Here is a 14,971-nt window from a genome sequence, read left to right on the forward strand (position 1 = left end):
GGTCAAAAGTTTTAGAAAACCCCATTTTTTCAATTTTTTCAATTTTTATTATGCAGTTTAATGTCTCATTGCACGCTGAAATGAAAGCATAGTAAAACTAAACAATTTTAGTGGAAAAAGAAATCATGGAATCAATTTATAGACCAAAATATATTCTAACTTTGGAGTCATAAAAGTAGCCACCTTTGGCACATATAACAGCTGAACAGACCAGTGGCATTCTTTCTACAATAGAATCAAATATTCTTCAGAAAGTTCTTTCCATATCTGTTGCAGACATTCCCATAAATGTGTGGCACTTGTAGGTTGCTGTGCTTTCACCCTTCTGTCCAGTTCATCCCAAACTAGCTTGATGGGGTTTAAGTCTGTAGACTGTGCTGGTCACTCCATGTTTTCAAGCTTACCATCTGGTTCGTTTTCCTGAGGTAGTTCTGGCATAGCTTGGACTTAAGTTTTGGGTCATTATCTTGCTGTAGGATGAACCGCTGACCAACTAGGTGCATACCAGAGGGTATTTCATGGCACTGCATAATGCTGTGGTAGCTGTTTTGGTTCAGGGTGCCTCTCACTCTGTACAAGTCACTGAACCTGGATCCAGGAAAACAGCCCCAGACCATCACACTTCCTTCTCCATGTTTGACAGTTTGACAGTCCTTTCACCTATTCGAAGGCGTACAAAGATCCTGCATGATGAACCGAAGATTTTAAATTCTGATTCATTGGTCCATAATACCTTCTTCCAGTCTTCAGTAGTCCAATGGTGGTGTTTCATGGCCCAGGCAAGTCTCTTTGTCTTATTCTGATGTCTTAGCAATGGCTTTCTTGCTGTAACTCGTCCAGTCAAACCTGCAGCTCGAAGTCTTCTCTTCACAGTTGAAACTGAGACTTGCTTACTACGACCACCATTACATTATATTGTACTATTATATAACGATTTAAATAATAAATAATGTATTTTTTTATCCTCTGGCAGTTCTCTACTTACCTTTTTTTACCATTTTAATTGGGCTTGATCGACTTGCATTGTGATAAATAACTGGAAAAAATTGGAGTGTTCTAAAACTTTTGACTGGTAGTGTATTTAATAAAAAATATATATTAAGACAGAAAACGTCCCTGAAATGCAAAGAATTTTACATTTCCTCTTGTCAGATTTTAAAATTTACAGTTTGGTCTGCTGCAGTGAGAGAGCCCCTGTTCCACACCTTTGAAGGGAATCTCTTAAAAAACATGGTGCATGAGTTGAAGCATGCAGTTTTACACACTACGGAATTTCTTCCAAAATTTTCATTGGATCTTATCTAACAGCAATTAAAGCATTTTAGCCATTTATTCCCTAAAAACCTTAAGCATACAAGTATTAAAATTACTTTGTGACAATGTAGCTCTATATGATAAGATGGAAAAAACAGATTTCATATAGTTGTAGTACAGTGATACAGACAGATGTCAGCACTGCCTTCCACTCACAGTGAATGGGAAAAGGTTCCAGCTCAGTCTCCTGATTAATCAGTGTGTGTGTGGCTTCACAGGCAAAGATTGCATCAACATCCTCTTTGGTGGCTGCATATTGGAGGGTGGAGAGCATGGTGGATAGGCCTGTGTCAGGATCCAGCTTCAAGTGGTTAGTGATCACAACAGCTGCAAAGGCAAGATGACAACCACACCAGACACATGTACACACACAGATTTCGTCAGCTGTTACTATTCCAACATTGATTTGATTTAGACAATGAAAGTCAAGGACTTTCCTATTAATCATAATCAGAATACTTTATTAATCCCTAAGGAAATTATGTAACATTTATGTAATAATTATAATGTATTACTGTGGTCCTTCTGACAAGTAAGCAATGAATTTTATCATATATCGTTTTAGCTATTCTCTTGAATAAATATGATGCCCTCTAGAGGGATCTCTATGACAGCAACTTCCCCAGTGTGACTGGATAGTTTACAGGTGACCGTAAGGGAAGAAATGCATTACATTTTTGATCATCTTTCAAAAGTTGTCCATTTTTTCTCCACTTGATAGTGGCTGGAGGGTTTGCTTCTGCTACAACACATGTTCCAACCTAAAAAGGAAAGAAAACAAAACATAAACAATTATACACCAACTTGCATTTTTGTCATACTTAAAGGTTTTAGATCATTAACATCCCACAGATATGTCATATGTCAAGTACAGCAATTTTAACAACTGCTGACATTTACTTGGACTCTCTGATTGATCTTTCTGACTTCTTAGGAGTGGATGTGATTCATCACACAGCCACTCCTGGGAAGATTCACCAGTGTTCTAGGTTTTCCCATTGTGAATAATAATCTCTGCGGTTTACTGGAGTCGCAAAGCCTTAGAAATGGCTTTGTAACCCTTTCCAAACTGATAAATGTTAATAACTTTGTTATCACAGGTTTCTTTAGATTGAGATTGATCTTTTAATTTACTTAAATTTGTCAGAAAAGTTGTAAGTTGCTACTTAAGTGATTTCTTGATGCAACTGGTATGAAAAAAAAAATACTACTTAAAGCATAAAAGACATTATTCCAAAATATATTTCCTTCCTACTGCTGCAATCATGGTGGTCGGAGCTAAAAGTAGAACATGGTTAAGTTCAAGTAAAACATCTAACTTTTAACTACATAATTTCTAGAAGTTAAATGTTATCTAGATAAACAAAAATATCTGAGCTGCAGTGACCCTTCCTCTTCAAGGACAAGTGGACCAAAGCTATACCAGCAAAATGCAGCATACATATCCAACAGAAAGTGTGATTGTAGGGGCCAAGTTTTCCATCTTTCTTATTTTTTATTATTTTTCCTTCAGTTTATTTTCCTTTCATTAGTCACATCTTATGTAACGTACACATTCAATACTGCTTGGAATTTCTCTTTTCCCCCTACTTCAGTTGTTTATACTATTTGCTATTAAAGTTTCCTCATCTCGGCTTAAAAACAATTACTACTTAATGCCTGCAGAACTGGGTGTTCATTGCTGGGTAGGTGCAGATGGTAGCATGAAACTTTGCACACCAATTTTGGTGTCTCATGTGTCGCACAACACGATCTTTGTGGTGTGTTGGCTAATTGTGCACATCTCGATTTTTTTAACCTCACATGTTGTGCTGCGGCCTCCGCAGCTGGGCTGAAGACAGGAGTATACAATTGTTTCAGTTTTTACTACCATTTTAATGATAATACAGCACGGGAGCACAGGAATATACAGATATGCAAAGGGAGATGTTAAAACAGTTAAAACTGTTAAAACTTGCAGAAAAACCAATCAACCAAACAAAAAAAAAAACACTACAAAGTCCTCGCTTCTAGTTTTGACTATAGTCCTCTTATACTAGCCCTTATGTAGCTGTATTGTCTAAGTCACGACAGCTATTGTTCAAGAGAATACGGCAGCTGCTTCCTGTGCAGTAACAGCGCGTATAAATACAAGTTTCTGTGATACATGGTATTGCAGAGGTGAGCGGAGCAGGCACATTCTGGCCTAGAGATAACCAAAGAAGCAAGTCGCTTCAAATTGAAAAAAGAAATCTTATGAAAAGTCTCTGTTGTAAAGACAGACAATGTAATTTTACACATACAATGTTACAATGATGCCACTGGTGACTGTATAATATGCTTTAGATGTTATAAAGCTTCGTTTCAGCCTAGTATAAACCACAAAGACTTGTATAAGCTGATACTATTTCATGTATAATGCTGAAGCAAGCTCTTTGTACTTTCACAAGTACAGTAAAAACCACATTGTGACAAAATTAGACGTGGCCTTCAGAAGGAGCAGTCTAACAGTCAACAACAAAACCTGCCTTTATTACAGTCACCTTAATGGCAAAACAGACATTGACTGATCTAATGAAAATGCTATAGAGATTGACAGACCACGTGACTTTCGCGCATTGCATGCCGGTAACTCGTGGCAAAACAATCCAAGTACCGCATCAAATGCAACCATTTGCAGCACCGCAAAACGTTCATTCTCCGCTTCCAATACCTTCTTGCTTTTTCTTTGCCCCCCAAAAAAGTTATGTACAAAACGAAGGATAACAATGCCGGTCTGTACAAAGACAGACTTGATGAAAAGTCAAAGAAAAGATACGAGGAAAAAAAATCAAAGGAGTGAAAGGTTTATACCCTTACGAGCACACAGAGTGGACAAAATACGTTAGCGTGCTGCCCAACTTTCACCGCGCTCATATTTATAATCATACGGTTCTTGGAGTGAGTGCATACACTCATGAAGTTTAGTAACTTCAGGTCACTGCAACAAGCCCAGGTACAGTTTACCAACAGATGGGTACAGGACCTTGAAATGCACCGTGTAGAACGAAAGACCATCGTACGTATCATAAGTTTACCAGTCTCACAAATCGTCTTCATAAATACACATTCGTTAACCGTTTATTAATAGGACCTTTAAGCTAAACGGTAATTAATTAGTAGTGGAAATAATTTCTGGTTCGCATTACAGAAATGTAGTAGTGACAATAATACCGTATGCCGTAATCGTACTGGGCAATTAGTGATACAAAAAAACCTGTTTTATCCTGTGAATAAAAGTATATGTTTTTGTCAATGTACCATGGTAATAACAGAAGCGAAACGCAATATTGTGTCAGGACAATTCACTATTTATGCACAATAAACAAATGAGCATAGCGCCACAATTTCTGTTCAGCGCCAGACTTGCTTGTAACCTATACAGGGGCGATTTTAGCCCAGTTTTGGAGGTGCTTCAGCACCCCCAAACTGAATCAAAGCACCCCCAAAGATGTCTTACTTTTTTTGAAAATATGTGCTGTTTGTGGGACACACTACTAAAAGTATAAAAAGCATACAGTACTTAATTGAGATGGAACATTTTAACAACAAAAGTATAGATAACCCCTCCCCCCTCCCAAAATGGTTTGTTCCAGCTCGGCTCTTTCCTACTTGCTTTAGCGCCGTTGCTACCAGAGCGATAGTGGCTGAGACGCAGCGGAGCAGAGGTGGAAGTGCCTGGCTTAAAACAGGACATATTAGCTGCATTTAACTTTCAGTTACTCTTTATATAGTTAGGTAGGAGTCAGACCGTGTTTCTTTTTAACTGAAAAACATTACACCAGGTAACCTGCTGTGTTGAAAATAGGGCTGCCACGATTAGTCGACTAGTCACGATTACGTCGACTATCAAAATCATCGACGACTGATTTAATAGTCGACCCGTCGTTTGAAGCTTTGTAAGATCACAAAAGACGCAGGAACAAGTAGTAGAATTTAAGAGTGTAATAACGGACTGAAACAGAAGATGGCAGCACTGCATGTACAAGGATGCCAGCTGCCGTTTAACCCCAAAAAGAAGAAGGAGCTGTGTCCCAGAATTCATAGCGCAGCCCAGCTCAGTTTCCAACAATGGCGGCAGCTAGTTAGTTTTAATATTACTCTTATTATTCTTTCTGGGTCACAAAATAAACGTTTAGCATATTTTCAGGCGAGAATGTAGCTGTGTAAACCTCAAATATCTGCTCAGTTTATCAAGACACCACATATTTTCAAAAGTGCTCCGACGTTTTCAGAGACGTCTGTTACCCACTAGCTTGATAGCTAGCCGGGGGCAAGGCTCACTAGAGCCCGTGAGAACACCGGACTTGGCAAATCGTTTTCAAACCCACTGCGGTCTTTCACTACTCAGGTTAAACATATATAAGTCACTTAGATAACTTAAAAATGTTATTGTTTGGCTTTTTTTTAGTATTTTATTTGTTCCTGAGTAAATCGGTTAGGCTGAGATTAAAGTTATAGTTTTTACACAGCTGAATAAACGTCAAGCAGACAACTGATTATCAGAAGTGTGAGATGCTCGAGAATATACTCCGGTGTCCCGTTATATTTTAGATAACAATGAGTTTATTAAACTTCACCGAAACAATCTGCAAATTTCATTCAAATTTAATAAACTATCATCTTGTCTTTATTTTTAGTTAGCACATACCTTAAACACTTAGAGCTGTAAGCTAATGATAGTTATATGAGAGCAGATGCATGCTGGTGCAATAAGCTGTACGCTGTACATCCAATGGATGCATGATCTGATTAGTCGACTAATTGCAAAAATAATCGGTGACTAGTCGACTATCAAAATAATCGTTTGTGGCAGCCCTAGTTGAAAACGTGTTTTCCGACGATGTTTGCTCTGTAGTAAAATTAGCGATATTTGACTGCCCTGTTGATCTCATTGAAATGTATACAGCCTATTTAAAATCTAAAACTTAACATTGTCCGTAGCCTGCTGTTGTTACCACTGTCCTGTTTGAAATGTAATGAGAGAAACTGGTTATTTTGCCATATGTGCATGTGCCGATATTGAACCCAAGGTACTAACTAGCTAACTGACTGGATGCCCATTAACCTTATAACTCCTGTTGTGTGTGTGTGTGTGTGTGTGTGTGTGTGTGTGTACAGATTGTCAGTCCAAAGAGGGAGAGAGGAAAGAGGGGAACATGAGGACAAAGTACAAGATCAGGAAGTACCTGGTAAGAAAACAGACAGGGAGTACTAACAGGCAAAACAGTAACTGTTTAACTGGCAAAGAAAAAGAAAGACAAACAACTAATACAAACAACTCATACAATCTGGAAGTTGTGTTCTCCCTATATTAAAGCTGCTATACAGAATCTGCAAAACAAACTGAGTTGTCAGCCCTGGCACTGCATTACCATATTGAGCTTCAGTCAGAGGAAGTCACGGTTGCCAAAGACTTTATAAAGCTCAAGAGTGAGGCTGGTGCCATTCCAGATATGTTAACATTGTACAATCTTCCGGATAATCAGATCTTTCCCAAACTGAAAATTGTTATTCAGGTTGCCCTAACAAACCCAGTTAGCAGCTGTAGCTGTGAAAGGTCTTTTATTGTCTTGAGTCAGCTCCATACCTGGCTGAGAAGGGTCAAAGCAGACTCCAGCACCTGGCTGTGATGTCAGTTGAGAAAGAGATGCGTGAGAGACTTGACCACCAAAATGTGATAGACAGATTTACCAACCTCAAGGTGAGGCGACATAGGTTAAAAGAAAAGAAAAAAGCTGCAGAGCCATAGTAGTATCTGCAGTAAAGATATTTTACATACATTGTACCAAAGGCCAAGTGTCTCCATTTTCTAATAATATTTTCTAAATATATATAAATATATATATATAGATAAATATATTTATCTGTATTGTATTATACATACACTTTAGAAGTGAATCTCTGTCCAAAAAATGCACACAGTTTATTTTTTACTCACTATGAGCATCATTTATCATTTTTCCCCAGTAATTAAGGTTAGGATATGTATTTTTTTTTTAAATTCCAATCCATTCTTCTTTGGCAGCATTTTAATAACCTTGATCAGATTTGATGGTTTTGTTACAGACTTTTCAAAAAAGTGTTTTGCTATTCTTTCAAAAATGTGGGGATTAAATTGTGTTAAAATGTACAAAACAGTGATGTCATGTTTTGTGACGAGGACCCAGGCACAGAGAGACTTGATGAATTTAAGAAACTTATGATTTAATAAAGAAATTTGCAGACTTGCACAGAGAGGGGAAAATTATGATGACTGATAATGGAGATGAAGACAACAGACGATGAGGACAGGGAGGAACAGGGGTTTAAATGCACCAAGGAGGCAGTCAGAGAGAACTCGGGACAACTGGAGGCATTTAGGGATGCAGGGACTGACAGAGACGGGGAAGAAGTCTCATTGTGATGAGTAAAGTTTACCTTGCCTGGATGGGCAGCTCTCTGGGTGCTCAGCACCCCCAAAGCTCTGATCCTAGAATCGCCCCTGAACCTATATCACCAATTATGTTATGAAAAATGACGTATTAACTACAACAGAAGACTGACCTTTGTGGAAATGCTTGGAGCAGACTAACATGTGAGCTGGAGTGTTCTGGGACGTTATATTTGGTCTTTGAATGGCTGTAATCCAGGCCATCCGTCGCCTCTTTTTACTTCGGAAACATGGCTCGAACAATTTCTCTTCAACGACGTAATCCGATAAAAAAACGATCTCTTTACCCGTCGGCTTCCCGTGGCTGTCATGCGACCAGCTATTGCAGTTAATAATACAACAGCTTCTTGACAGTTTTTTGTGTTTCTTTTTATCGCTGTGTGACTGATTTCAATTGAAAGCCTGCATGCGCTAGTACCTCTTGCCACGAGTTCCCAGAATTCTTTGCGGTCTTACCCTTGAATGACGTCACATTTTCAATCTCTATAAGAAGAAGGTCATGCTTTCTGCATTCTCCACCACTAAATCTCTCTCTCTCTCTCTCTCTCTCTCTCACCTAATACTGCATAACTAGATTTTGCAAACATTTCTGTATACACAATTCACGTTGCATCATGGAACAACCCGACACATCTGATGGACAAACACTGAGACTTACCGCTGTTAATTTGTCTTTCTGTAATAATTCACTTTTGTCCATAATCCGCACTGGTGATGGCTTCTCTGCAAACACAAAAGGACAAAATCAAGGTTTGGAATTAAATTCAATTTCTTAGATTGCACCAAATTACAACAAATGTTGCCGTAATATTGTAAAGTAAAGACCCTAAAATAATACAAAGAAACCCCAACAATGAGACGACCACTAATGAGCAATCACTTTGGTGACAACGGGAGGTAGTTTTTTAAATGCACCTTAGAACACACATGCATCAACACTACATATGAGCGGGCGGAGGGAGGTTTGGAGTCTTCACACACCCCCGTTCTCTGTTGCCTGGTGGGGTGGGGGGGCTGGGAGGAGGAGTTGGCCGTCCAATTGGGGTCTAGAATGTGGGGCCTCCCTGCTGCTGCGGAGTTGTGGCGGTCTGTTTCTCTCCAGCCTAGGGAAGATGGTAACACTACCTGGGTCTGGGTGCAGTTTCCCCATATAGGGGCAAGGGTACCAAGACCTAGGGTATACAGTATGCTTGGGGAGTGTGATTGTGTGTACAGTGTCTATTTATGTCTGTCTTCATGTTGGGTGAGTGCTGAGTACTTGCATATGAGAGCATGAGGGTGGGAATGGATGTTTGTATCTGTGTGTGCCTGTTTGTCTGTGTCTACATGTCAGGTTGAGTATCAGACGCCACCTCTCTAGGGACATCTCAGGCCCTCCGAGGTATGGAGGCCTATCTCCCCCCACCACTCCCCCTGCCAGTGGCAGACGCCCTCAGACATCGGTACATTGGTGGTTCTTGGTGTCTGGGGATGGGCGCCCAGGTATGCACCGGCTCACTCCTGGTGGCTGCTTGTCAGGGCCTGGAGCCTGGGGCTCGCAAGGGCCCCTTCGGGGGGTGGGTTGCCCTCGGCCTCTGGGCCTGGGGCTCGGGCACTCTGGTACGTCACTGCAACCCCCCCTGGCTTCTGCTCCGCGGCTGCTGAGTGACCCCTCATTTGGGGCTCTCCTCAGCTCTTTTTGAGAGAGTGGCATGGTTGCCCTTCCGTTGGTCTTCCTTGGTCTCTTGTGCTCTGAGGGTCTCTGGATGTCTGGAGCCCGGATCTCCTCCATACCTGCTTCAGGACGACGGGGCTATGGCTCCCCACACCCTCTAGCAGATCATTACATGAAGGAACCTTTTGAATACAAGCGCGCTCATGCTCACAGGTGTACACACGGGTGCTCAAAGACACAAACTACACCCTTTTTGGCTCCTACCTCAAAGCACACTGTGTGCTGTAAATCTTACGTGCTGCACAATAATATTCAATATTTAGTATTTACTTTTATATTCACATAGATTATTGCGATGATGTTATTTATTATATTGCTCTCTTTTTTTTTGCTTGTTTTCTCTTTTTTCTTTCTCAACAGGTGATCCAGGTGATTGATATATGTATTTTTTGTCTGTTTGTTTTGTTGTTTTTTGCCCTTTATCACCGTTCCTCTTCCCCACTGTTTTTCTTTCCCTACCTCTCTTTCTTTCTCCCTTTCCTTTCCCCCAGTCATGTCTATCCCGTGTGTAGCAGGTGAAAATAAAATAAAATAAACAATAGAAACAAAGGTGAATCAAATAGACCAATACGCCAAGGCTGGGATGGTCCATTTAGTAAAGTAAATCCGTTGGGCATCTTCCTTGGCCTTTAGACAATTCTGATGGCAAAAAAACCCAAATGGGACAGGCAGGAAAAGACAACGGGAGGTAAAAACTCCCTTTTAACAGGAAGAAACCTCTGGCAGAACCAGGCTCAGGGAGGGACGGCCATCTCCCATGATTGGTTGGGAGTGACGGGAGGAGGACAGGACAAAAGACATGCTGTGGAAGAGGGCAAGAGAATAATGAAAACTCCTTAATTAAATGCAGAGTGGTGTTTAAACACATGATGCGTCCAAAGGAGTGAGAGGACAAAAAAGAAAGCCCAGTTTATCATGGGAAGCCCCAAGCAGCCAGGTCTATTGCAGCATTACTAAAGGAGGACTTGTTCCAGCCTAACTATGTGCTTTATCGCTGAATCAGGCCACTTATCCAGTAATTTTAAGCCTGATTTAAAAAGTAGAGAGGGTGTCTGTCTCATAAATCCAAGCTGGGAGCTGATTCCCCAAAGAGGAGCCTGAAAGCTGAAGGCTCTGCCTTCCATTTCAGAACCACAAGTCTGACATTAATGGCCTGTATTTGTATAGCGCTTTTACTAGTCCCTAAGGACCCCAAAGCGCTTTACACAACCAGTCATCCACCCATTCACACACACATTCACACACTGGTGATGGGGAAGCTACATTGTAGCCACAGCCACCCTGGGGTGCACTGACAGAGGCGAGGCCACCGGGCCCTCTGACCAAATTAGCAGTACAACAAGGCCCTGCAGATCTTGATTCAGTCTGTAGGTAATGTTTTGATCAGACGTAGGTAGCTAGGAGTATTTCAAAGGTGCAGAGCCTGGTCTCCAATTCAATTATCCTGGCCTCCAGAGATGTAAACAAGCTACATTTATTACAAGTATTATTATTACTAAAGGAGGCCGAGGAGTAGCTAAACATCTGACACACTGAGCAGGTGAACAGGCCATGCTACTAGCGAGTCGCTAAGCTAAGCTAGAGAATCTCTAAGTACACACTGAATGAATACTGTGAATATAACTAGCGAGTGAGTCAGCAGAAAATGTACTTTGGATAAACCATGTGAAGATTACACTATGAAATAACATGCTACATACAAGTTTAAATTTAAATTGGCTACACAAAAATACTACTGTGCATTGTAACAGGAAGTGATACAATAACGCAGAGAGCCAACACCCACATATATTTTATATTATATCATATATAATAGAAAATATTATATAATTCAATTGCAATTTGCCTCCTGTTCCATCTTTATACCCTGTTTCACAGTTGAATTTGCAAAACCCATAAGCTGGTGATACATCAGGACTTTTGGGAAGAGAAATCTTGATTCCAAACTGTAAGCACATAAGCCACAAAAGTGCCAAATCCACAGTGGATAACACTTTTTAAACAGCTAATTTATAGCTGCTATATATTGAGTAAGCTTGACAAATATAATTGGTTTGGGTTAATTATTGAGTGCTAAAAATTAAATTAATTTCAGTTTTATTTATATAGTGCCAAATCACAACAGCAGTTGTGGTGCTTTTTATTGTAAGGTAAGCCCCTACAATAATGCAGAGAAAACAAGAACACCCGAAGAGTCACATGAATAAGCACATCGGCGAAGTGGGAAGGGAAAACTCCCTTTTAACAGCCAAACTTAATGCACACTTTACAATGACCTGTTCACTTTTGTAAAGGCAGACTACCTGGCTAGGTGTGTTTGTGTTATCTGGGAGTGTAAACATAAAAAGACAAGACTTTCAGTCAGACTCTTTTTGCATAAATGACATTTGAAAGGAATGACATTAATTACCATGGATTTGACATGAATTAAAGTTGCAAAAAAGATTAGAAATATTATTATGTCACACTTTTACAAAAAGCTCGCTTTGTTTTTTTTGGGTTTTTTTTTTTTTTTTTTACAAAAATAAAGTTTAGACTGCCTTGTTGAATAATTAAGGGGGGGGGGGGGGGGGAGCAAATTCAATATTGTAGTTAAGCTTACTGTAAACAACAACAGAGACGGGATACTCCATGAGGTTGGCGTCTGACACCACCATGCAGGTGAAAGTCCTCTGGTCTTTGAGTGAGGCCTGGGTAATGAGCAGGCTGAAGTGCCTATTGATGCTGACCCGTTGAGCATAACCATCTGTGGCCTGAACTGTGGCCTGGTCACTGTGAGCCTGTTTGATTAACAGATCACCAGGTGTGCCATCATCTTTTTCCTAAAGTGTAAGGCAACAGAAGAATAACACAAAGAAGACAGGGTTTGTCAAATCTGTACAAATCTTCATTCTTCAAGCATATTTATATAGACATGCACAAAAATAGAACAATTTTAAACAATGCATTTAAGCTTTCATTCAAGCATTCTCCAAGTAGAACGTACAAATGTATCACATATGTGCTAATTAGAATAGGTGTACACTGCTAACATAATGCAAAATTCAACAGGTCATCTTTGCCAGGTAATCTCTTTAATTACAGTGTGGATTAAGTGGAGCCATATTTATCTGATTTCTTTAAATAAGTCTTGAAGACACTAGCTGTAGATTTATGATGGACATAAGCCTAAAGTTTTGCCCTAGACAGGACACTCTCTCATAGTTTTATATTATTCATTCCCTTAAGCTGGGTATACACTGTGCAATTTGTGACACAACAACCGTGAAGAGTTGGATGGACATTGCTGCTCCATTGCAGCTGGCTGGTCAATGTTTTTTATTAGCAATTTAGCAAAGTTGATGGTGGTGGTGTGTGTTTGTGTGAGTGAAAGACAGAGAGGGAGAGAGAGAGAGACAGATTTTGTGTTATAAGCTTCATGTTATGGACGCACAAGCGTGAGCACTCAGGTCGTGTTATGAAGGAAGGAAGGCTCAGAGTTTAGTGAGTGGGTGTGCTGGGATGTGCTAAAAGGTGGGCCTTCACAACAGGTCGCATCAGCGCACTGGGCTGTATAGTGTGAGACCATGCATTGTGACCTACAAACTTCTAACCCCTGTGATTCAATCCTGCAGTTTGAGCAGAAGCTGCATAATGCGACTCAAAAAAAATTGCACAGTGTATGCCCAGCTTTAGACTGCATGGTGATATTCACACAGCTGACTGCTTACTTCACAAGTAACTCAATGTCAGTGTGTACTTACATATTTCCACTTGATGAACATCAGATCTTCCGGTGGTGGAGCTCCACCATTGCATGGCATAACAATGGTTTCTCCATACAAAGTAGTCAAGTTTGCTGTTCCCTTTACTGCATAACAAAAGACCACAAATTGTTAGAATAAATACACATAGTGCTATTTATTCTATTCTAAAGTGCTACCATCTGCCATTTAATTGAAAAAAAAAAAAAACCCACGTTCTTAGGTTACGTCCACACGTACACGGATATTTTTGAAAACGGAGATTTTCCGTTTTCGTTTTAAAAAATAATCTCGTCCACGCGTAAACGCAGAAATGGTGGCGATATATTCCTAACCGTGTAGAAATGTTGGCCAATCAGAAGTCTAGAAGCCTCGGTGGGAAATAGTAAACAAGGATGGGGCATAGAAGCAGAACCGAGTCATATGTGTGGAGGGACAGTAACTGTGTGTGTATATGTAAGCATTTAAACACTGCAGAGAGTACAATTAACAGTAACAGTATTGTAGAAATTCATTTCACCGAAACAATAACGTGGCGCACAGTGTGACGTCAAAAAAGGCGCACACCTTTGACGCTGCGTTTTCTCCGTTTTTCTTGTCCACACGGAAATGCAAAAACTGAGTTTTCAAAAATATCCACCCTGGCCGGAGTTTTTAAAAATCTCAGTTTTCAGTGACCGAAAACACCGTTTACGTGTGGACGAAAGGTGCAAACGCATAGAAAAATCTGCGTTTTCAAAAATACCCGGGTACGTGTGGACGTAGCCTCAGTAACATGTGTACAGCAACAGCTGGCATTTTGAGTACTGCTTGTTTGCACCCTGATTAGCCAAACCTGGGTACATGAACATATCCATGTAGCTCTTCTCCCCTGACTCAATCAATCCTTGTGTACATCAAACCCACTTCCAAGATGTTAAAAACTGCTGAGATCATAAGAAACCCAGCAACGACAAGAATCATTAATGTACCAGTGGGTCAGTGAGCAGCTCCTCCCAACTATAACTGTCTTAAAATGCCTGGGTGTTAATAAGTGAGTCAAACTATACCACAATATCCTGTCACTCCAAATGTGATGTGTGATACCACGTATCACAACGATCATGTGTAATGTCAAAGAAGTAAGAAAATTGGTGGAAAAAGATGGATGGACAGTTAAAACAATATTGCTTGTTTCCCTGTCCAGTTTCTTGTCACTGAATTCTGCATTTCTACAAAAAATATATATTAACTGTTAAAAACAAAGCATGTTGAAAAACTGTGAGTACAAACACTCGAATATTACTGAGTGAAATTAGCCAAAAATATAGAAAGTGAGAATGGTAAGAGAAAGGCTAACAACAACATACAATGACACTTTTTATTTTTTATTATGATGAAAATGTTAATGTAGCCTTGGCTATTTGTTAAGGTTTGAAGTGACTTTGTGGAGTTATTGTTCAAAATTTCACCCTGCTGAGTAGCGAGTAAAAAAAAAACCCCAACAACTTTGTTTAGTATAGTTTCTGTGTAACTGTATAAGTGTGTTCTATAGATGTTGAATGTAGCTTTGTTTAAAGTTATACTATATCTGTAAAATTTATTTTGGCTCTAAGCAAGTTGCTGTTTGAGTTCTTTATAAAGTGCAGATGTTGCCGATCCGTGGAACCAGCACCTCAATACAGAGATGTGAGATATAACGAAATATATCAGATGATGATATCAAAACATCTATCTTTTTTATATTATACTCTATTTTGTGCTGTCGCA

At 39.9% G+C, this 14,971-nt stretch overlaps 1 protein-coding gene across 2 annotated transcripts in view; it reads right to left on the minus strand.

Annotated features, from left to right (window-relative positions):
- Positions 1-14,971, minus strand: part of alcama (activated leukocyte cell adhesion molecule a) — a 43,917-nt gene that overhangs the window by 15,815 nt on the left and 13,131 nt on the right. For both annotated transcript variants that reach the window (XM_087847131.1, XM_087847130.1), the window contains exons 2-6: positions 13,223-13,329; positions 12,082-12,301; positions 8,424-8,488; positions 1,988-2,075; positions 1,471-1,641 (exon numbers count right to left, since the gene is read on the minus strand). In XM_087847131.1, coding sequence (XP_087703257.1) covers positions 1,471-1,641; positions 1,988-2,075; positions 8,424-8,488; positions 12,082-12,301; positions 13,223-13,329 — 651 coding nt within the window. The remainder of the gene's footprint in view (positions 1-1,470; positions 1,642-1,987; positions 2,076-8,423; positions 8,489-12,081; positions 12,302-13,222; positions 13,330-14,971) is intronic.

Source organism: Neolamprologus brichardi, chromosome 10 (genome assembly GCF_056152115.1).
Source record: "Neolamprologus brichardi isolate AB-2024 chromosome 10, ASM5615211v1, whole genome shotgun sequence".
In the NCBI taxonomy this organism is placed as follows: Eukaryota; Metazoa; Chordata; class Actinopteri; order Cichliformes; family Cichlidae; genus Neolamprologus; species Neolamprologus brichardi.